Source organism: Cherax quadricarinatus, chromosome 43, assembly GCF_038502225.1.
Source record: "Cherax quadricarinatus isolate ZL_2023a chromosome 43, ASM3850222v1, whole genome shotgun sequence".
Taxonomy (NCBI): Eukaryota; Metazoa; Arthropoda; class Malacostraca; order Decapoda; family Parastacidae; genus Cherax; species Cherax quadricarinatus.
The window spans coordinates 6,195,525-6,219,444 of NC_091334.1; the positions used below are offsets into that span (position 1 = coordinate 6,195,525).

The following is a 23,920-nucleotide window of genomic DNA, read 5'->3' on the forward strand; positions in this document are numbered from 1 at the left end:
AGAGTGAACATTCCAGACTGAGGGACTGACCACCTCAAAACTTCAAGGGCGATGGACTGATTACATCGTCTTCAAGTATCTTCATCTTCTATCAACTTTTCTGTACTCGACTGAAGAAGCCTACTGTGTAGGCGAAACGTTTCGAAATAAAGATACCTAGCTGTTGCATATGTGTCTTACCTAACAACCTGTCGGTATTTTATTCCATTTGAATGTTCATTCTGTCAGACACTGCAACACAAGGGTATCTTGGTACAGACCTGAAATCAACTTTGTCAACTTCTACTAGTGAGAATGGCTGGATTTGAGAGGGACCTGGCCTTCCAACGACAACATTCTTACCTCTACTAGTGGCCTACATCTCGCCTCCTGGCGTTATATAAGGCTCCATCCTGTCACTTCAACTCCATATTGTTTCAGACTATGGAACAATACTCTCCTCCAGACTGAGGGACTGACCACCTCAAAACTTCAAGGGTGATGGACTGATTACATCGTCTTCAAGTATCTTCATCTTCTATCAACTTTTCTGTACTCGACTGAAGAAGCCTACTGTGTAGGCAAAACGTTTCGAAATAAAGATACCTAACTGTTGCATATGTGTCTTACCTAACAACTTGGTGATTAGCAACAGTTGGGATCCTCTCCAAGATACGATACTACGTGCCACAAAATGCCCTTCTCACACTATACCATTCACTCATTTATCCATACCTCACCTATGCTATTTGTACTTGGGGTTCAACTGCAGCAATACACCTAAAGCCAATAATAACTCAACAGAAAGCCGCAGTAAGAATAATCACTGAATCCCATCCCTGGCAACACCCCCCCCCCCACTCTTCATTGATCTAAACTTACTCCCTGTTCAGAACATCCACACTTACTACTGTGCAATTTACATATACAGGACCTTAAATTCCAGTATTAACCTTGACCTAAAATGCTTTCTTGATAGTTGTGACAGGACCCACAAGCATAACACCAGACACAAACATCTCTATGACATTCCCCGTGTCCGACTAAATCTATACAAAATTTCAACATATGTCAAAGGCCCTAAAATCTGGAACACCCTACCTGAAAACTCTAGAACTGCAGACGCATTCATCACCTTCAAAACTACCGTTAGAAAACATCTTATCTCCCTGATACACCCTGTCAATTAACTACATAAAAACCACCTGGTGGTTCACACTTACACTCACTCACTCACCCATTTGACTTTAAGCACAGAAATACGTATCTTAATCTTATAATAATGATTCCTAACTAGTCACAAGTTTGCCTGTGATACTCCAATATAGAAACTATGTATTGTGCCAAAACAAAAGCATTCACATTGCTAAACTCACAAACTAGTATTTAGTCAACTTACTCCACAATTTGTAATAATTTAGGGTTAAGAATTAATCCAAGTTTGCCCGAAATGCCTAGCCTTGCTAGGTGTTCTAGTGGCCCCTCTGTAATTAGTATTTTATTACATGTAAACCACACAACCAAAATCTGTAAACCCCGTATTGTAATCCTTATAGAGAATAAACTTTGATTTGATTTGATTTCAGGGTCCAGAGGCCAAATTTCAAAGTGTGCACCAGGGCCGAAGAATTTTCAAAAAATAATTGTTATTTTTTCTTACGAAATGGTAGAGAATCTTTTTCTGAAGGTAATAAAACAAAATGTATGAAATTTGATGGAAAATTGACGAAATTATGCTCTCACGAATTTTGATGTTGGTGATATTTAGGCATTGGCGATTTTGCCGACTTTGGCTCCCATTTTAGGCCAATTACATTATTTCAGTCAATAAAATTCTTAGCTATTTCACTAGTATTATTTCTATTGTATTGATTGAGCACAAGAATTCACCAAGTCAACTGTTTCAGCTATAAAATAAAGTGACCGGAAATTGGTAATTTGGCCAATTTAATGCATAGTTCAAAATACTCCAATTTCAAAATAGGGTCCAGAATAAACAATGCAGACATTCGTGGCACTAAACTAACATTTCCTCTGTTCATTAGTTATGTTTTCAGGCTTTACAAATGAATTCCATTTTGATTTTTTATTCACATAATGAATTTTTATTCAAACCAAAAAATAGAAGATTTACTGTTATGCAATACTGTAATAATTGTTTAAATAATATCACCACATTTGTGAACGTATATTAGACCCACCAGCTGGCGTGTATTAGATGTGTGAAATCATTTGTTTACTCTTGAACATCGGCAATAATTTAACATTTCTGCTACTTTGAGCTCAGTTTCAACCCATTTCCAGTACTAAAACCATTCAAAATCATCTCTATTTTTGTAATATATCTTCCATTTGATCAAATGAGACCAAGAAATCGCAAATACAATGATAAAAAAACATACGAAAAAACATTGCTAAGTCGCTGTTTTAATCGAAAATTACGGTCTCAGTTTTTTTTCTCTCATTATGCACTGTTTTATGTGGTGCACGCATACCACATAGATGTATTTTCTCATATCTAGGCCCAAATTTACTGCTCACAGTTTATCAGAGTGAGCTGAACTCATGGCGTAGATCTACGGTTTGGACCCTCAACGTAAAGCCGCAGATCTAAAGCACAGACCCTGAAAGGGTTAATGTGAATGGTGACTGTAATGCTGAGAATGCATTGGCTATCAAACAGCAGTTCTAAGAACTTCATTAGTTTTCATCATCAATCTTTTTTGTATTTTCCTCAAATCTTTTGTCCTTTAGGAAGGCACTAACTTGGTTACTGAGACAGTGCTTTTGGAAAACTTGAAATGAAGTGATAAGGATCATCCTGAGGTGTCCATGTATAGTTCCGCAAAAATGTAGTTTATACTTAATATGCGGCTGTAACTAAGAGCTTTGTGTGTGGTATATAATCGATGTCGTTTAGGTCTGTTAAGTTGTATCGTGCTTGTAGAAATAGACTATTATTATTATGATTGCACAAGATTAAGAATTAATTGTAGCTTGTGTATTTCAGGTTGAGCTGGTGCATTGCAACCAACAGGAGGTTGAAGCTGCCAGGCAAGAAGTTCTCCTTCTGTCAGTCCTTAAACACCCCAATATTGTTTCTTACAAGGTAGGTAGCTAGCAGTAATAATTCATTTAATTTCTTAAGCGAAACTAATGGCTTTCTCATGAGACAATCACTTGGCACGCTTTTTTTTTTTTCTTCTTCACAGGGGTTTGTTTGGCATAGGATCGTTTAGTATTGTACATCAGTATGAGGACAGATGTACTTCCAGGAATGTCCAGTATTCCAGTTAGTGACTGACTCATGTCTTGTTAGTTGATCCAGATCTTGGCCATTGGTAAAAGAAAGTTCCCAATTTAGTGAAGCAAATTGTGTAGTGCGGAAGTGCCTGAATGTGCCTGACATTTAGTGTTGAAATGAGACAGTGGAGACTTGAGTATATGCAATTTTGTCAGTGCAACCATTTTATTCTAAATTGTGTCAATTGTTTTCTCACAATACAGTGGACCCCCGGTTAACGATTTTAATCCGTGCAAGAGGGCTCATCGTTATGCGAAATAATCGTTATGCGAATGAATTTTCCCCATAAGAAATATTTTTTATTTTTTTTATTATCACACCGGCCGATTCCCACCAAGGCAGGGTGGCCCGAAAAAGAAAAACTTTCACCATCATTCACTCCATCACTGTCTTGCCAGAAGGGTGCTTTACACTACAGTTTTTAAACTGCAACATTAACACCCCTCCTTCAGAGTGCAGGCACTGTACTTCCCATCTCCAGGACTCAAGTCCGGCCTGCCGGTTTCCCTGAATCCCTTCATAAATGTTACTTTGCTCACACTCCAACAGCACGTCAAGTATTAAAAACCATTTGTCTCCATTCACTCCTATCAAACACGCTCAAGCATGCCTGCTGGAAGTCCAAGCCCCTCGCACACAAAACCTCCTTTACCCCCTCCCTCCAACCCTTCCTAGGCCGACCCCTACCCCGCCTTCCTTCCACTACAGACTGATACACTCTTGAAGTCATTCTGTTTCGCTCCATTCTCTCTACATGTCCGAACCACCTCAACAACCCTTCCTCAGCCCTCTGGACAACAGTTTTGGTAATCCCGCACCTCCTCCTAACTTCCAAACTACGAAATCTCTGCATTATATTCACACCACACATTGCCCTCAGACATGACATCTCCACTGCCTCCAGCCTTCTCCTCGCTGCAACATTCATCACCCACGCTTCACACCCATATAAGAGCGTTGGTAAAACTATACTCTCATACATTCCCCTCTTTGCCTCCAAGGACAAAGTTCTTTGTCTCCACAGACTCCTAAGTGCACCACTCACTCTTTTTCCCTCATCAATTCTATGATTCACCTCATCTTTCATAGACCCATCCGCTGACAAGTCCACTCCCAAATATCTGAATACGTTCACCTCCTCCATACTCTCTCCCTCCAATCTGATATTCAATCTTTCATCACCTAATCTTTTTGTTATCCTCATAACCTTACTCTTTCCTGTATTCACCTTTAATTTTCTTCTTTTGCACACCCTACCAAATTCATCCACCAATCTCTGCAACTTCTCTTCAGAATCTCCCAAGAGCACAGTGTCATCAGCAAAGAGCAGCTGTGACAACTCCCACTTTGTGTGTGATTCTTTATCTTTTAACTCCACGCCTCTTGCCAAGACCCTCGCATTTACTTCTCTTACAACCCCATCTATAAATATATTAAACAACCACGGTGACATCACACATCCTTGTCTAAGTCCTACTTTTACTGGGAAAAAATTTCCCTCTTTCCTACATACTCTAACTTGAGCCTCACTATCCTCGTAAAAACTCTTCACTGCTTTCAGTAACCTACCTCCTACACCATACACTTGCAACATCTGCCACATTGCCCCCCTATCCACCCTGTCATACGCCTTTTCCAAATCCATAAATGCCACAAAGACCTCTTTAGCCTTATCTAAATACTGTTCACTTATATGTTTCACTGTAAACACCTGGTCCACACACCCCCTACCTTTCCTAAAGCCTCCTTGTTCATCTGCTATCCTATTCTCCGTCTTACTCTTAATTCTTTCAATTATAACTCTACCATACACTTTACCAGGTACACTCAACAGACTTATCCGTGCAAGACGCCCAAAAGTATGAAAAAAATTTTTTTTTACCACATGAAATGTTAATTTTAATACACACAAACTGAAAAAGGCATGCACAATTAAATGACACTTACTTTTATTGAAGATCTGGTGATGATTGATGGGATGGGAGGAGGGGAGAGCATTATCTTCTTACTGTTTAGAAGGGGAATCCCCTTCCATTAGGACTTGAGGTAGCAAGTCCTTTTCTGGGGTTACTTCCCTTCTTCTTTTAATGCCACTAGGACCAGCTTGAGAGTCACTGGACCTCTGTCGCACAACAAATCTGTCCATAGAGCTCTGTACCTCCCGTTCCTTCAAGACTTTCCTAAAATGGGCCATAACATTGTCATTGAAATAGTCACCAGCACGGCTTGCAACAGCTGTGTCAGGGTGATTTTCATCTATAAAGGTTTGCAGTTCAACCCACTGTGCACACATTTCCTTAATCTTTGAAGTAGGCACAATGGATTCCACAACTGGCATAGGCTTCTCAGGGTTAGCCCCAAACCCTTCAAAATCTTTCTTAATTTCCATACTAATTCTCACCCTTTTTACCACAGGGTTGGCACTAGAAGCTTTCTTGGGGCCCATGGTCACTTATTTTCCAGAAACAGCACCGAAAACACTGTAATAATACGAAATATTCCGAGTGTATGCTTGGATGTTACCGCGGAGGCTGGCTGGTAAACAATGGGACGGCCGGCACATGTGAGGGCACATTGGACGCGTCTCGGACGAAAATCGGTAAGCGGGTTTTTAATCGGTATGCGCGGCAAAAATTTTGCGATAAAAGTAATCGGTATGCGGAAAAATCGCTATGTGATGCCATCGTTATGCGGGGGTCCACTGTATTAAAATTTTTTTGATACATTTAGACTTTTATTTGCACAAGTAACCATATTCAATTTAAGCTGCTGCATCTACTCTGTAATCCAGCATACGTCCATTAATTATTTTGGCTTCCTTTCTTCATTTATAATGGAGTAATTACAGTACTTAAATTCTCATCTTACACTTCATCTCATTTTGTTCCCTTACTATCTTATGTATATACTGTATATCACTTACCATAATATTCATTATTGTGCCAGTAATACGGAATTCCCCAATATGTGAACATTGATGAAGTCTTGGAATTATTTTTTTTTTTTTTTTATGCAGCTCTTCCAAGTTTTGGAAGTTGTGCAAAATATATCAACAAAGATTGATAGATCATAATTTAACTTCCTTTTATTTGCAGGGATCATTTGAACTGGATTGTCGGCTTCACCTTTTGATGGCATACTGTGAGGGAGGAGATCTCTCTACTCGTATCAAATTGCAACATGGATCACTATTTCCTGAACAGAAAATTATTCGTTGGTTCATCCAGATAACTATGGCACTGCAGGTGAGTGTGTGTTACATGTATCTATTATGAATGTACATGTATTGAGTATGTTACATTAGAATGCAGGCAAGTGGTTTTGATGTATTGGTGTGCTGCTGGAGTGTTAGCAAGGTAACATTCATAAAAGTATTCTTGGAAATCTGTTAACCTGAGTCCTGGAGGTGGGAAGTACAGTGCTTGCACTCTGGAGGAGGCACAGCTCCCTCACTCTAGAGGAGGCACAGCTCCCTCACTGGAGGGGGCACAGCTCCCTCACTCTGGAGGAGGCACGGCTCCCTCACTCTGGAGGAGGCACGGCGCCTGCGCTCTGAAGGAAGGGTGAGACTGGTGTGGTTGAGAGGACTGTCTGAACTGTTATCTTGGCACACATGTGACAAGACAGCATTAAATTAAATTGAATTTGTTTCTTTGCATAGTATACAATGTGTGATTTACATGTTATAAAATACTGTTAAGTACAAAGATCACAGTAGAATGACATGGAAAGCATATAAATCTATAGGGGAAGGAAGGCGGGGTAGGGGTCGTCCTCGAAAGGGTTGGAGAGAGGGGGTAAAGGAGGTTTTGTGGGTAAGGGGCTTGGACTTCCAGCAAGCGTGCGTGAGCGTGTTAGATAGGAGTGAATGGAGACGAATGGTACTTGGGACCTGACGATCTGTTGGAGTGTGAGCAGGGTAATATTTAGTGAAGGGATTCAGGGAAACCGGTTATTTTCATATAGTCGGACTTGAGTCCTGGAAATGGGAAGTACAATGCCTGCACTTTAAAGGAGGGGTTTGGGATATTGGCAGTTTGGAGGGATATGTTGTGTATCTTTATATGTTTATGCTTCTAGACTGTTGTATTCTGAGCACCTCTGCAAAAACAGTGATAATGTGCGAGTGTGGTGAAAGTGTTGAATGATGATGAAAGTATTTTCTTTTTGGGGATTTTCTTTCTTTTTTGGGTCACCCTGCCTCGGTGGGAGACGGCCGACTTGTTGAAAAAAAAAAAAAAAAAAAAAAAAAGTACAAAGAAAGCCACTAACATGCCTGACCATTTCAGGCAGACTAATGCTAATTCTTACACACTACTTAAAACTAGACATAGCATGTTAACATAATGTGAACACATTCAATGGTTTTGATTAACACAGATATTAAGAATAAAATTATATTGTTTTCCACATACAACAGAACCACCATATCCATGGATTCAGTATCTGCAATTCATTATCCACTGTTTACCCTGACCCGAAAATAGCCCTTAATTTTCCTTAATAAAGGCCCCAATGTGTGAAAATGATGAAACTATAAAATGCTTCCCATCAGTAAAAAAAGTGCTAATTCTAGACATATTTCGCATAATTTATCAATTAAACTTTATCAATAAGTATGTATGTAGTATGTATATAGGTAGTAGGTTGGTAGACAGCAACCACCCAGGGAGGTACTACCGTCCTGCCAAGTGAGTGTAAAACGAAGCCTGTGATTGTTTTACATGATGGTAGGATTGCTGATGTCTTTTGTCTGTCTCATAAATATGCAAGATTACAGGCATGTCTTGCTACTTCTACTTACACTTAGGTCACACTACACATACATGTACACATTTATTTATACACACTCATCTGAGTTTTCTTTGATTTTATCTTAATAGTTCTTGGTCTTGTTACTTTTCCTTTTATATCCATGGGGAAGTGGAATAAGAATCTTTCCTCCGTAAGCCATGCGTGTTGTAAAAGTCAACTAAAATGCCGGGAACAATGGGCTAGTAACCCCTTTTCCTGTAAAGATTACTAAAAAGAATAAGAAGAAGAAAATTGTCAAAGTGGGAAGTCTGAATGTGCGTGGATGTTGTGCAGATGATAAGAAAGAGATGATTGTGGATGTTATGAATGAGAAGAAGCTGGATGTCCTGGCTTTAAGTGAAACAAAGCTGAAGGGGGTGGGAGAGTTTCAGTGGAGAGGAATAAATGGGATTAGGTCAGGGGTTTCAAATAGAGTTAGAGCTAAAGAAGGAGTAGCAATAATGTTGAAGGATAAGCTATGGCAGGAAAAGAGGGACTATAAATGTATTAATTCAAGGATTATGTGGAGTAAAATAAAGATTGGATGTGAAAAGTGGGTTATAATAAGCGTGTATGCACCTGGAGAAGAGAGAAGTGTAGAGGAGAGAGAGAGATTTTGGGAAATGTTGAGTGAATGCGTGGGGAGTTTTGAATCAAGTGTGAGAGTAATGGTGGTTGGGGATTTCAATGCTAAAGTGGGTAAAAATGTTATGGAAGGAGTAGTAGGTAAATTTGGGGTGCCAGGGGTAAATGTAAATGGGGAGCCTTTAATTGAGCTATGTGTAGAAAGAAATTTGGTAATAAGTAATACATATTTTATGAAAAAGAGGATAAATAAATATACAAGGTATGATGTAGCACGTAATGAAAGTAGTTTATTAGATTATGTATTGGTGGATAAAAGGTTGATGGGTAGGCTCCAGGATGTACATGTTTATAGAGGGGCAACTGATATATCGGATCATTATTTAGTTGTAGCTACAGTTAGAGTAAGAGGTAGATGGGAAAAGAGGAAGGTGGCAACAACAAGTAAGAGGGAGGTGAAAGTGTATAAACTAAGGGAGGAGGAAGTTCGGGTGAGATATAAGCGACTATTGGCAGAAAGGTGGGCTAGTGCAAAGATGAGTAGTGGGGGGGTTGAAGAGGGTTGGAATAGTTTTAAAAATGCTGTATTAGAATGTGGGGCAGAAGTTTGTGGTTATAGGAGGGTGGGGGCAGGAGGAAAGAGGAGTGATTGGATTTGGATTATGGATTTGGAAAAGGCGTATGACAGGGTGGATAGGGGGGCAATGTGGCAGATGTTGCAAGTGTATGGTGTAGGAGGTAGGTTACTGAAAGCAGTGAAGAGTTTTTACGAGGATAGTGAGGCTCAAGTTAGAGTATGTAGGAAAGAGGGAAATTTTTTCCCAGTAAAAGTAGGCCTTAGACAAGGATGTGTGATGTCACCGTGGTTGTTTAATATATTTATAGATGGGGTTGTAAGAGAAGTAAATGCGAGGGTCTTGGCAAGAGGCGTGGAGTTAAAAGATAAAGAATCACACACAAAGTGGGAGTTGTCACAGCTGCTCTTTGCTGATGACACTGTGCTCTTGGGAGATTCTGAAGAGAAGTTGCAGAGATTGGTGGATGAATTTGGTAGGGTGTGCAAAAGAAGAAAATTAAAGGTGAATACAGGAAAGAGTAAGGTTATGAGGATAACAAAAAGATTAGGTGATGAAAGATTGAATATCAGATTGGAGGGAGAGAGTATGGAGGAGGTGAACGTATTCAGATATTTGGGAGTGGACGTGTCAGCGGATGGGTCTATGAAAGATGAGGTGAATCATAGAATTGATGAGGGAAAAAGAGTGAGTGGTGCACTTAGGAGTCTGTGGAGACAAAGAACTTTGTCCTTGGAGGCAAAGAGGGGAATGTATGAGAGTATAGTTTTACCAACGCTCTTATATGGGTGTGAAGCGTGGGTGATGAATGTTGCAGCGAGGAGAAGGCTGGAGGCAGTGGAGATGTCATGTCTGAGGGCAATGTGTGGTGTGAATATAATGCAGAGAATTCGTAGTTTGGAAGTTAGGAGGAGGTGCGGGATTACCAAAACTGTTGTCCAGAGGGCTGAGGAAGGGTTGTTGAGGTGGTTCGGACATGTAGAGAGAATGGAGCGAAACAGAATGACTTCAAGAGTGTATCAGTCTGTAGTGGAAGGAAGGCGGGGTAGGGGTCGGCCTAGGAAAGGTTGGAGGGAGGGGGTAAAGGAGGTTTTGTGTGCGAGGGGCTTTGACTTCCAGGAGGCATGCATGAGCGTGTTTGATAGGAGTGAATGGAGACAAATGGTTTTTAATACTTGACGTGCTGTTGGAGTGTGAGCAAAGTAACATTTATGAAGGGATTCAGGGAAACCGGCAGGCCGGACTTGAGTCCTGGAGATGGGAAGTACAGTGCCTGCACTCTGAAGGAGGGGTGTTAATGTTGCAGTTTAAAAACTGTAGTGTAAAGCACCCTTCTGGCAAGACAGTGATGGAGTGAATGATGGTGAAAGTTTTTCTTTTTCGGGCCACCCTGCCTTGGTGGGAATCGGCCAGTGTGATAATAAAATAAAATAAAATGAAGTAAAGGGTGTGATAAAAGAGAAAAAGGTAGCTTATGAGAGGTTTTTACAAAGCAGAAGTGTTAAAAGAAGAGCAGAGTATATGGAGAGTAAAAGAAAGGTAAAGAGAGTGGTGAGAGAGTGCAAAAGGAGAGCAGATGATAGAGTGGGAGAGGCACTGTCAAGAAATTTTAATGAAAATAAGAAAAAATTTTGGAGTGAGTTAAACAAGTTAAGAAAGCCTAGGGAAAATATGGATTTGTCAGTTAAAAACAGAGTAGGGGAGTTAGTAGATGGGGAGATGGAGGTATTGGGTAGATGGCGAGAATATTTTGAGGAACTTTTAAATGTTAAGGAAGAAACAGAGGCAGTAATTTCATGCACTGGTCAGGGAGGTATACCATCTTTTAGGAGTGAAGAAGAGCAGAATGTAAGTGTGGGGGAGGTACGTGAGGCATTACGTAAAATGAAAGGGGGTAAAGCAGCTGGAACTGATGGGATCATGACAGAAATGTTAAAAGCAGGGGGGGATATAGTGTTGGAGTGGTTGGTACTTTTGTTTAATAAATGTATGAAAGAGGGGAAGGTACCTAGGGATTGGCAGAGAGCATGTATAGTCCCTTTATATAAAGGGAAAGGGGACAAAAGAGACTGTAAAAATTATAGAGGAATAAGCTTACTGAGTATACCAGGAAAAGTGTACGGTAGGGTTATAATTGAAAGAATTAGAGGTAAGACAGAATGTAGGATTGCGGATGAGCAAGGAGGTTTTAGAGTGGGTAGGGGATGTGTAGATCAGGTGTTTACATTGAAGCATATATGTGAACAGTATTTAGATAAAGATAGGGAAGTTTTTATTGCATTTATGGATTTAGAAAAGGCATATGATAGAGTGGATAGAGGAGCAATGTGGCAGATGTTGCAAGTATATGGAATAGGTGGTAAGTTATTAAATGCTGTAAAGAGTTTTTATGAGGATAGTGAGGCTCAGGTTAGGGTGTGTAGAAGAGAGGGAGACTACTTCCCGGTAAAAGTAGGTCTTAGACAGGGATGTGTAATGTCACCATGGTTGTTTAATATATTTATAGATGGGGTTGTAAAGGAAGTAAATGCTAGGGTGTTTGGGAGAGGGGTGGGATTAAATTATGGGGAATCAAATTCAAAATGGGAATTGACAGTTACTTTTTGCTGATGATACTGTGCTTATGGGAGATTCTAAAGAAAAATTGCAAAGGTTAGTGGATGAGTTTGGGAATGTGTGTAAAGGTAGAAAGTTGAAAGTGAACATAGAAAAGAGTAAGGTGATGAGGGTGTCAAATGATTTAGATAAAGAAAAATTGGATATCAAATTGGGGAGGAGTATGGAAGAAGTGAATGTTTTCAGATACTTGGGAGTTGACGTGTCGGCGGATGGATTTATGAAGGATGAGGTTAATCATAGAATTGATGAGGGAAAAAAGGTGAGTGGTGCGTTGAGGTATATGTGGAGTCAAAAAACGTTATCTATGGAGGCAAAGAAGGGAATGTATGAAAGTATAGTAGTACCAACACTCTTATATGGGTGTGAAGCTTGGGTGGTAAATGCAGCAGCGAGGAGATGGTTGGAGGCAGTGGAGATGTCCTGTTTAAGGGCAATGTGTGGTGTAAATATTATGCAGAAAATTCGGAGTGTGGAAATTAGGAGAAGGTGTGGAGTTAATAAAAGTATTAGTCAGAGGGCAGAAGAGGGGTTGTTGAGGTGGTTTGGTCATTTAGAGAGAATGGATCAAAGTAGAATGACATGGAAAGCATATAAATCTATAGGGGAAGGAAGGCGGGGTAGGGGTCGTCCTCGAAAGGGTTGGAGAGAGGGGGTAAAGGAGGTTTTGTGGGTAAGGGGCTTGGACTTCCAGCAAGCGTGCGTGAGTGTGTTAGATAGGAGTGAATGGAGACGAATGGTACTTGGGACCTGACGATCTGTTGGAGTGTGAGCAGGGTAATATTTAGTGAAGGGATTCAGGGAAACCGGTTATTTTCATATAGTCGGACTTGAGTCCTGGAAATGGGAAGTACAATGCCTGCACTTTAAAGGAGGGGTTTGGGATATTGGCAGTTTGGAGGGATATGTTGTGTATCTTTGTGTGTATGCTTCTAGACTGTTGTATTCTGAGCACCTCTGCAAAAACAGTGATAATGTGCGAGTGTGGTGAAAGTGTTGAATGATGATGAAAGTATTTTCTTTTTGGGGATTTTCTTTCTTTTTTTTGGGTCACCCTGCCTCGGTGGGAGACGGCCGACTTGTTGAAAAAAAAAAAAAATGTATGTAAACGAAAAATGACATACTATAGGGTTCACTACTATCCTCAGTTTCAGGTATCCATGGTACGTCTTGGAACAAATCCCCCAGCAGATATGGGGGGACTACTGTATTAGTGACAATGAGAATATGGATATATAGTTTTCATATTAGCTGATGTTGGGATATGTTAAGGAAAGAATGTGTTTTTTAACAACATTGGCTCTGGAAATTTCTGGCAGAGTTCCAGATTTTGAGCCCTGTTATGTTTTATTTTTTTTTTTATTATCACACTGGCCGATTCCCACCGAGGCAGGGTGGCCCGAAAAAGAAAAACTTTCACCATCATTCACTCCATCACTGTCTTGCCAGAAGGGTGCTTTACACTACAGTTTTTAAACTGCAACATTAACACCCCTCCTTCAGAGTGCAGGCACTGTACTTCCCATCTCCAGGACTCAAGTCCGGCCTGCCGGTTTCCCTGAACCCCTTCATAAATGTTACTTTGCTCACACTCCAACAGTACGTCAAGTATTAAAAACCATTTGTCTCCATTCACTCCTATCAAACACGCTCACGCATGCCTGCTGGAAGTCCAAGCCCCTCGCACACAAAACCTCCTTTACCCCCTCCCTCCAACCTTTCCTAGGCCAACCCCTACCCCGCCTTCCTTCCACTACAGACTGATACACTCTTGAAGTCACTCTGTTTCGTTCCATTCTCTCTACATGTCTGAACCACCTCAACAACCCTTCCTCAGCCCTCTGGACAACAGTTTTGGTAATCCCGCACCTCCTCCTAACTTCCAAACTACGAATTCTCTGCATTATATTTACACAACACATTGCCCTCAGACATGACATCTCCACTGCCTCCAGCCTTCTCCTCGCTGCAACATTCATCGCCCATGCTTCACACCCATATAAGAGCGTTGGTAAAACTATACTCTCATACATTCCCCTCTTTGCCTCCAAGGACAAAGTTCTTTGTCTCCACAGACTCCTAAGTGCACCACTCACCCTTTTCCCCTCATCAATTCTATGATTCACCTCATCTTTCATAGACCCATCCGCTGACACGTCCACTCCCAAATATCTGAATACATTCACCTCCTCTATACTCTCTCCCTCCAATCTGATATCCAATCTTTCATCACCTAATCTTTTTGTTATCCTCATCACCTTACTCTTTCCTGTATTCACTTTTAATTTTCTTCTTTTGCACACCCTACCAAATTCATCCACCAATCTCTGCAACTTCTCTTCAGAATCTCCCAAGAGCACAGTGTCATCAGCAAAGAGCAACTGTGACAACTCCCAATTTATGTGTGATTCTTTATCTTTTAACTCCACGTCTCTTGCCAAGACCCTCGCATTTACTTCTCTTACAACCCCATCTATAAATACATTAAACAACCACGGTGACATCACACATCCTTGTCTAAGGCCTACTTTTACTGGGAAATAATTTCCCTCTTTCCTACATACTCTAACTTGAGCCTCACTATCCTCGTAAAAACTCTTCACTGCTTTCAGTAACCTACCTCCTACACCATACACCTGCAACATCTGCCACATTGCCCCCCTATCCACCCTGTCATACACCTTTTCCAAATCCATAAATGCCACAAAGACCTCTTTAGCCTTATCTAAATACTGTTCACTTATATATTTCACTGTAAACACCTGGACCACACACCCCCTACCTGTCCTAAAGCCTCCTTGTTCATCTGCTATCCTATTCTCCGTCTTACTCTTAATTCTTTCAATAATAACTGTACCATACACTTTACCAGGTATACTCAACAGACTTATCCCCCTATAATTTTTGCACTCTCTTTTGTCCCCTTTGCCTTTATACAAAGGAACTATGCATGCTCTCTGCCAATCCCTAGGTACCTTACCCTCTTCCATACATTTATTAAATAATTGCACTAACCACTCCAAAACTATATCCCCACCTGCTTTTAACATTTCTATCTTTATCCCATCAATCCCGGCTGCCTTACCCCCTTTCATTTTACCTACTGCCTCACGAACTTCCCCCACACTCACAACTGGCTCTTCCTCACTCCTACAAGATGTTATTCCTCCTTGCCCTATACACGAAATCACAGCTTCCCTATCTTCATCAACATTTAACAATTCCTCAAAATATTCCCTCCATCTTCCCAATACCTCTAACTCTCCATTTAATAACTCTCCTCTTCTATTTTTAACTGACAAATCCATTTGTTCTCTAGGCTTCCTTAACTTGTTAATCTCACTCCAAAACTTTTTCTTATTTTCAACAAAATTTGTTGATAACATCTCACCCACTCTCTCATTTGCTCTCTTTTTACATTGCTTCACCACTCTCTTAACCTCTCTCTTTTTCTCCATATACTCTTCCCTCCTTGAATCACTTCTACTTTGTAAAAACTTCTCATATGCTAACTTTTTCTCCCTTACTACTCTCTTTACATCATCATTCCACCAATCGCTCCTCTTCCCTCCCGCACCCACTTTCCTGTAACCACAAACTTCTGCTGAACACTCTAACACTACATTTTTAAACCTACCCCATACCTCTTCGACCCCATTGCGTATGCTCTCATTAGCCCATCTATCCTCCAATAGCTGTTTATATCTTACCCTAACTGCCTCCTCTTTTAGTTTATAAACCTTCATCTCTCTTTTCCCTGATGCTTCTATTCTCCTTGTATCCCATCTACCTTTTATTCTCAGTGTAGCTACAACTAGAAAGTGATCTGATATATCTGTGGCCCCCTCTTTAAACATGTACATCCTGAAGTCTACTCAACAGTCTTTTATCTACCAATACATAATCCAACTACTGTCATTTTGCCCTACATCATATCTTGTATACTTATTTATCCTCTTTTTCTTAAAATATGTATTACCTATAACTAAACCCCTTTCTATACAAAGTTCAATCAAAGGGCTCCCATTTTCATTTACACCTGGCACCCCACACCCTCTCTAAAAGTTTCTCCTACTTTAGCATTTAGGTCCCCTACCACAATTACTCTCTCACTTGGTTCAAAGGCTCCTATACATTCACTTAACATCTCCCAAAATCTCTCTCTCTCCTCTACATTCCTCTCTTCTCCAGGTGCATACACGCTTATTATGACCCACTTTTCGCATCCAACCTTTACTTTAATCCACATAATTCTTGAATTTACACATTCATATTCTCTTTTCTCCTTCCATAACTGATCCTTCAACATTACTGCTACCCCTTCCTTTGCTCTAACTCTCTCAGATACTCCAGATTTAATCCCATTTATTTCCCCCCACCGAAACTCCCCTACCCCCTTCAGCTTTGTTTCGCTTAGGGCCAGGACATCCAACTTCTTTTCATTCATAACATCAGCAATCATCTGTTTCTTGTCATCCGCACTACATCCACACACATTCAAGCATCCCAATTTTATAAAGTTTTTCTTCTTCTCTTTTTTAGTAAATGTCTACAGGAGAAGGGGTTACTAGCCCATTGCTCCCGGCATTTTAGTCTCCTCATACGACACGCATGGCTTACGGAGGAAAGATTCTTTTCCACTTCCCCATGGACAATAGAAGAAATAAAGAAGAACAAGAGCTATTTAGAAAAAGGAGAAAAACCTAGATGTATGTATATATATATGCATGTGCGTGTCTGTGAAGTGTGACCAAAGTGTAAGTAGGAGTAGCAAGATATCCCTGCTATCTAACGTGTTTATGAGACAGAAAAAGAAACCAGCAATCCTACCATCATGCAAAACAGTTACAGGTTTCTGTTTCACAGTCATCTGGCAGGACGGTAGTACTTTCCTGGGTGGTTGCTGTCTACCAACCTACTACCTGTTATGTATGTTGAATTTTTAGAGCTGGACATGGGATATGTCAGAGGTTTGTGCTAGTATTATCTCTATGGATTATGTTGCAACTATCAAGACAGTGCTTCATGTTAGGATTAATGTTAGAACTTAGTGTTCTGTATATGTAGGATGCACAGTAGTAAGAGTGAATGTTTTGTATAGTGAGCAGATTTAGGTCCTTAAAGAGTGGGGGGGAAGAGGTGCTGTCTAGTAGTGGACTGTGTGATCATTCATATTGCAACTTTTTGTCGAGTTATTATTGGCTAAAGGTGATTTGCTGTTGTAGATTTCCAGTCACAAATAGCATAGGTGAGGTAGGGGTAGATCAGTGAGTAGTATAATGTAAGTAGTGCTGATTGTGGTACATAATATGTCTTAGAGGATCCCAACTGTTTTGGACACTTTGTCGGTTGTGCCTCAACGCAAGAGAAAACTAATATTTTCGCGCGGCCAGGCCTCTGACCTCAGTAATGATGATGATAGTGACATGGATTGTGATTTTATTGTGCTCGACGATCATTCGAGTAGTGATAGTGAGGAATCATATTCACCAGTGAAGCGTCGGTATGTTCGCCGCCGCATGAGCTCGGGTAGTGTACCCTATGTTGTGCCCAGGGGACGGAGTAAATCCCGGAGTACATCCCATGGCCCTACACCAGTTTTAGGTAGTGATAGTGAGGATGATGTGGCTACACTTGGCATGGATAGACCACAGGCATCAGTGGATGGTGGTAGTGGTGATGGTAGTGGCACCGCCATGCGTGACTCACCAGCCCATGCTGGGACCCACGCTGCTGACTCGTCAGTTCAAGGACAAAGCGGAGCATCAGCCACCAGCCAACCACAACCACAACAACCCGCACAACCAGCCTATGATGTCCAGTATCCACCAGCAAACCGTATGTGGGATTGGCAGCAAAATCCCAATTTTGTTCCCAAGCCTCACCACTTTGATGACTCTCAAAGTGGAATTCTACCTACTTGTCCCCTTGGAACCACGGCCAATGAACTGGAATTCTTTGAATTATTCTTTGACCAGCCATTGATGGAAACTATTGTCAGGGAAAGTAATAAGTATTTTGAGTACACCATGGCAAATACAATCTTATCACCACAGTCAAGACTACACAGGTGGAAAGAGACGACTGTTGCAGAAATGTATTTGCTTTTTGCAACAATAATGCTTATGCCTCATGTCTATAAGCATAATATAAAAGCATACTGGTCCACAGATCGGCTAATTTCTACCCCGGTCTTCAGTGAAATCATCCCAGTGAACAGGTTTATCTTACTCTTATGTATGTTGCACTTCTCTGACAAAACCAGGCCTGACAGAAGTGACAGGTTATATAAGATTAGAAATGTTTTCATGTATCTCAAACAAAAGTTCAGCATATACTTTTATCCATTCAAGAATGTTGTAATTGACGAGTCTTTGATTTTGTTCAAAGGTAGACTGTCATTCAAGCAGTATATACCGAGCAAGAGGAAACGCTTTGGTATAAAACTGTTTGTACTCTGTGACTGTGACAGTGGCCTGGTGTTGGATATTGTTGTATACACTGGAAGTAAAACATTGAAAGATACCAAGATGTTATTGGGTATCTCAGGTGACGTAGTGAGAAACATGATGGCACCTTATCTTGGTAAGGGGCATACATTATATACCGATAACTGGTACACAAGCCCATTACTCAGTGATTTCATGAGAGTGAACAAGACAGATGTGTATGGCACAGTGCATTCTAATCGTAAACATGTGCCCAGGCTCAACGCAGGTGCTTGTGGTGATGACGTGCAGGTGTTTACTGCCAGTGACATCATGGCATTACGGTGGCATGACAAACAAGATGTCACATTGTTGACAACCATTCACCGTAATGAAATGCAAGACAGTAGCAAAGTTGATCGAGTGACTAATAAACGTATTCGAAAACCAGTGACAGTGATTGATTATACACAAAACATGCGCTTGGTTGACAAATGTGACATGCAGATTGGTTTTGTTGATTGTGTTCGTAAGAGTTACAAGTGGTACATGAAACTTTTCTTCCATCTCATGGACATTTCAATGCTCAATGCATATAATATGTACCAAATAAAGACTGGCAACAAACCACCATATGGTGAATTTTGTTTGTCTGTTGTCAGACAACTCATAATGAAGTACCAGGTAAGAACACCTGCTATACAACAAGGTCCTCGAATTACTCAGGATATACCCAAGTGTTTGAGGAGGGAAGGTGATCATTTCATAATACAACTTCCTTCAACTCAGAAGAAATTTGCTCAGAAGAGATGCATCGTCTGTGCACAAACAAAACGACGGCAACAAAGACGCAAAGACACTCGGTTTATGTGTGAGGAATGTAAGGTGCCTCTGTGCATGGTGCCTTGTTTCAAGGAGTTCCACAAGCTCCAGCAGTTCTAAAACCATGTCCAGTGATTGTAAATATGTAAATATATGATAGAACATTAGTATTATACAAGATTTGTGCATGTTTATTGTAATAAACAACAGTGGTAAACAATAATATGATAATAACTTTAGTGCAGTTATTGTGTTCAATACAGTGAGTTTATATATATACATTATATACAGTATTGGTCTCTCAGGCCCCAAATGTTAGTAGGAAAAGAAAAAAATTGGAAAAGAAAAGAAAAAACTATAAAAACTGCTAAATAATGTAATGCACGTATGTGGAATTCGTCGATGTTGCCGCCACCACATCATTTTGGATAAACTTCTTGGCACTGTATCTCAGTAAGTACTGATCAGAAAATTTTTTTGTGTCTTATTACCTTCACAAAAATATGCTCTTTAATTCTGCAAGATTTTTTTTTTTTTTTTTTTTCAAAATTTCTTGGACACTGGAGCACCACTTCAAATTTTGGCCTTGGACCCTGAAGGGGTTAAAGCTGCAAACCCAGAAATTTTCTCTCGTTATGTTTAGTAATAAGAGTATTGTTGATAATAATATTTAGCTGGACATTACCTGCTCTGCACCCAGATATAATGTAGAAAGTTCTGTCAGTATTAAGTGTAAGTTTATTGGTAGTCATCCAGGTTGATATTTTTAACCCTTTGACTGTCGCAACCCCCAATCCTGAGGTGTCTCCTGGTGTCGCAAAATTTCAAAAAAAAAAAAAATTATTTTTTCTTATGAAATGATAGAGAATCTTTTCCCGATTGTAAAGACGCCAAAAAAAACGAAATTTGATGGAAAACTGACGGAATTACGCTCTCACGAAGTTAGCGACCTCGGCGATATTTACAAATCGGCGATTTCGCCCACTTTGAGCTCTATTTTCAGCTAATTCCATTATTCCAGTCAACCAAACTCATAGCTATTTCTTCAGAACTCCATTTTTTCCATCGATTGAGTACAAGAAACTGCCCATTTACCGATTTCAACTACCCAATAACATAGTCAGAAATTTGCAATTTGGCCAATTTCACAAAAATTAAAAAATATGACAATTTCAAAATAATTACCAGAATGAACAATGCAGACATTCCTGGCTCTAAAATAACATTTTCTTTGTTCATCAGTCATGTCTCCAGGCCCCTCTGATATTACTCTTGCTTTTTATTTTGAAATTTTATTCAAACAAAAAATAGAAGATTTACTGTTATGCAGACTACTGCAATACTGTAATAATTGTAAAAATTACATCAACCCATTCATGACTGCATATTAGAATGGCTATTTGGACATTTATTGGACAATGACATCATTTGTTTACTTTTGAACATCGGCAAAAATCAAACATTTCCTGTACTTTGTGCTCCATTTTCAGGTTCTTTTTATAGTAAAATTAATCAAAATCACCTCTATTTCTATAATATAGTTTCCGTTCTATCAAATGAGACCAAGAAAACGAGGATATAACCACAAATACTATACGAAAATAGACCACAAAGTCGGCATTTTAATTAAAAAAAACGGTCGGAGTTTTTTTTTTCTCATCATGCACTGCGTGCTCCAGGATTTTTTTTATATGGTGCACACTGACCACACAGACCCATTCTCTCACATGTGGGCCTACCAGCTTTCTCCTGCTTGATTTGAAGCCGCTAGAATTTATGAGTACGTATATATACGTCAAACACTGTACCTCGTAAACGTATATATACGGCCGCGACAGTCAAAGGGTTAAAGAGTTCTTCATTAACAGTGTTAAGTGATGCTGGATTTTGGTGGGAGATAACAAAAATTGCCATCAGCAAAGAGAATAAGTCTAAGTTGTTGCGATACATTTGGAAGATCATTGATATAGAAAAGGAAAAGTAGAGAGGGCCAAGGATACTTGCCTGTGGAACACCAATGTCCAGAGGTCTTGACGAGGAGGTTGTTCTTAATAGAGACGTACTGTGTTTTACTATGGTAAGACCTTGTATATGCAAGTGCATGACCTCTGATACCGTAATGTTCAAGTTTGTGAATTAGGATGCTGTGGCCTACTGTATCAAAAGCTTTCCTGAGGTCAATAAAGAGTTCTAATGGATATTAATTTTTTTCAAGTGCTGTGTAAAGTACATAGGTCTAGCATTTTTATATTTGTCATTTGTGCTTTTCTCCTGAAACCAAACTGGCCAGGGTTGAGAATGCTTTATGATGTTGAGAATGTTTTGTGACGTTATAAAAGTGTAATACAGTGGGCCCCCGCCTTACGAACACATCGCCTTACATTAAATCCGCCATACGAAGCATTTGCCTTGCCTCACAATAAAAATCTCGCCTTAAGTGATTCGTCTGGGATGCATCCCACATGTGGTCTCAGCGCCAGTGTTTACAAGCCAGCCAGTGCGGTCGCATCTACGCATATATTCAGTGCATTTCACATTATCCCAGTGTTTTCAGTGCTTGTAACTGCAAAATAAGTCACCATGGAGCCCAAGAAAGATTCTAGTGCCATCACTGTGGTAAAAAGGGCGAGAATTAGTATGGAATTGAAAAAAGAGATTAAGGAAATGTGTGCAAAGTGGGTTGAACTGCAAACCTTTATGGATGAAAATCACCCTGACACAGCTACTGCAAGCCATGTTGGCAACCTGTACAATGACAATGTTATGGCCCATTTTAGGAAAGTCTTAAAGGAACGGGACGTACAGAGCTCTATGGACAGATTTGTTGTGCGACAGAGGTCCAGTGACTCTCAAGCTGGTCCTAGTGGCATTAAAAGAAGAAGGGAAGTAACCCCAGAAAAGGACTTGCTACCTCAAGTCCTAATGGAAGGGGATTTCCCTTCTAAATAATAACTTCCACACACTCCCCTCTTCCCATCCCATCAATCATCACCAGATCTTCAATAAAGGTAAGTGTCATGTATTCTATTCTTAGTAGAGTGTGCATGTCTTCTTCAGTTTGTGTGTATTAAAATTAATATTTCATGTGGTAAAAAATTTTTTTTTTTCATACTTTGGGGTGTCAGGAACGGATTAATTTGATTAATATTATTTCTTATGGGGAAAATTAATTCGCCTTACGATAATTTTGGCTTACGATGAGCTCTCAGGAACGGATTAATATCGTAAGGCGGGGGTCCACTGTATATTGTGTACTAGTTTCTCAAAGATTTTTAGATAGCAAAGGCATGTTTGATATTGTCCTGTAGTTATTCACATCTGTTGGGTGTCCACCTTTGTGTATTGGAGTACCTCTTCTATTATGACCCCTGAATGGGTCACAATGTATATAATGTATATTATCTGTTCATATAATTTTATATTGCTTATATTTGCGATAATAGGTAAATCGTAAATATATTTTTTTTTTTTTTTCCAACAAGTCAGCCGTCTCCCACCAAGGCAGGGTGACCCAAAAAAAAAGAAAGAAAATCCCAAAAAGAAAATACTTTCATCATCATTCAACACTTTCACCACACTCACACATTATCACTGTTTTTGCAGAGGTGCTCAGAATACAACAGTTTAGAAGCATATACGTATAAAGATATACAGTGGACCCCCGCATAACAATATTAATCCTTTCCTGAGAGCTCATTGTTATGTGAAATTATCGTTATGCGAATGAATTTTCCCCATAAGAAATAATGGAAATCAAATTAGTCCGTGCAAGACACCCCAGAGTATGAAAAAAAAAATTTTACCACATGAAATATTAATTTTAATACACACAAACTGAAAAAGGCATGCACAATTACATGACACTTACCTTTATTGAAGATCTGGTGATGATTGATGGGATGGGAGGAGGAGAGAGTCTTAGTGTTTAGAAGGGGAATCCCCTTCCATTAAGACTTGAGGTGTCAAGTCCTTTTCTGGGGTTACTTCCCTTCTTCTTTTATTGCCACTAGGACCAGCTTCAGAGTCTCTGGACTTCTGTCGCACAACATATCTGTCCATAGTGGCCTGTACCTCTCGTTCCTTTATGACTTCCCTAAAGTGTTTCACAACATTGTCAGTGTAATAGTCACCAGCACGGCTTGTAATAGCTGTGTGAGGGTGATTTTCATCCATAAAGGTTTGCACTTTCAGCCACATTGCACAGATTTCCTTAATCTTTGTAATAGGCAACTTCTTCAATTTCTCTCTCCCCTCCTCCGAACCAGTTTCCTCAGGTCTGGCCTCTTGCTGTTGAAGTTGATCTAGCAGCTCATCAGTGGTTAGTTCTTCATTGTCCTCCCCCACCAACTCTTCCACATCATCCCCACTAACCTCCAATCCCAAGGACTTTCCCAATGCCACAATGGATTCCTTAACTGGCATACTCCTCTCAGGGTTAGCCTGAAACCCTTCAAAATCCCTTTGGTCTACACATTCTGGCCACAGTTTCTTCCAAGCAGAGTTCAAGGTCCTCTTAGTCACTCCCTCCCAAGCCTTACCTATAAGGTTTACACAATTGAGGATATTAAAGTGCTCTCTCCAAAACTCTCTTAGAGTCAATTGAGTTTCTGAGGTCACTACAAAGCACCTTTCAAACAGAGCTTTTGTGTAAAGTTTTTTGAAGTTTGCAATAACCTGCTGGTCCATGGGCTGCAGGAGAGGAGTGGTATTAGGAGGCAAAAACTTCACCTTAATGAAGCTCATGTCCCCATAAAGTCGCTCTGCCACTTCTGTAGGATGACCAGGGGCATTGTCTAACACCAGGAGGCACTATTAAG

General features: G+C 40.2%; 1 protein-coding gene across 4 annotated transcripts in view; it reads left to right on the forward strand.

The window, feature by feature from the left end:
* LOC128694220 (uncharacterized) overlaps positions 1-23,920 on the forward strand; it is a 67,661-nt gene that overhangs the window by 7,171 nt on the left and 36,570 nt on the right. For all 4 annotated transcript variants that reach the window (XM_053784223.2, XM_053784222.1, XM_053784221.1 and 1 more), the window contains exons 4-5: positions 2,990-3,088; positions 6,379-6,528. In XM_053784223.2, the coding sequence (XP_053640198.1) occupies positions 2,990-3,088; positions 6,379-6,528 (249 nt within the window). The remainder of the gene's footprint in view (positions 1-2,989; positions 3,089-6,378; positions 6,529-23,920) is intronic.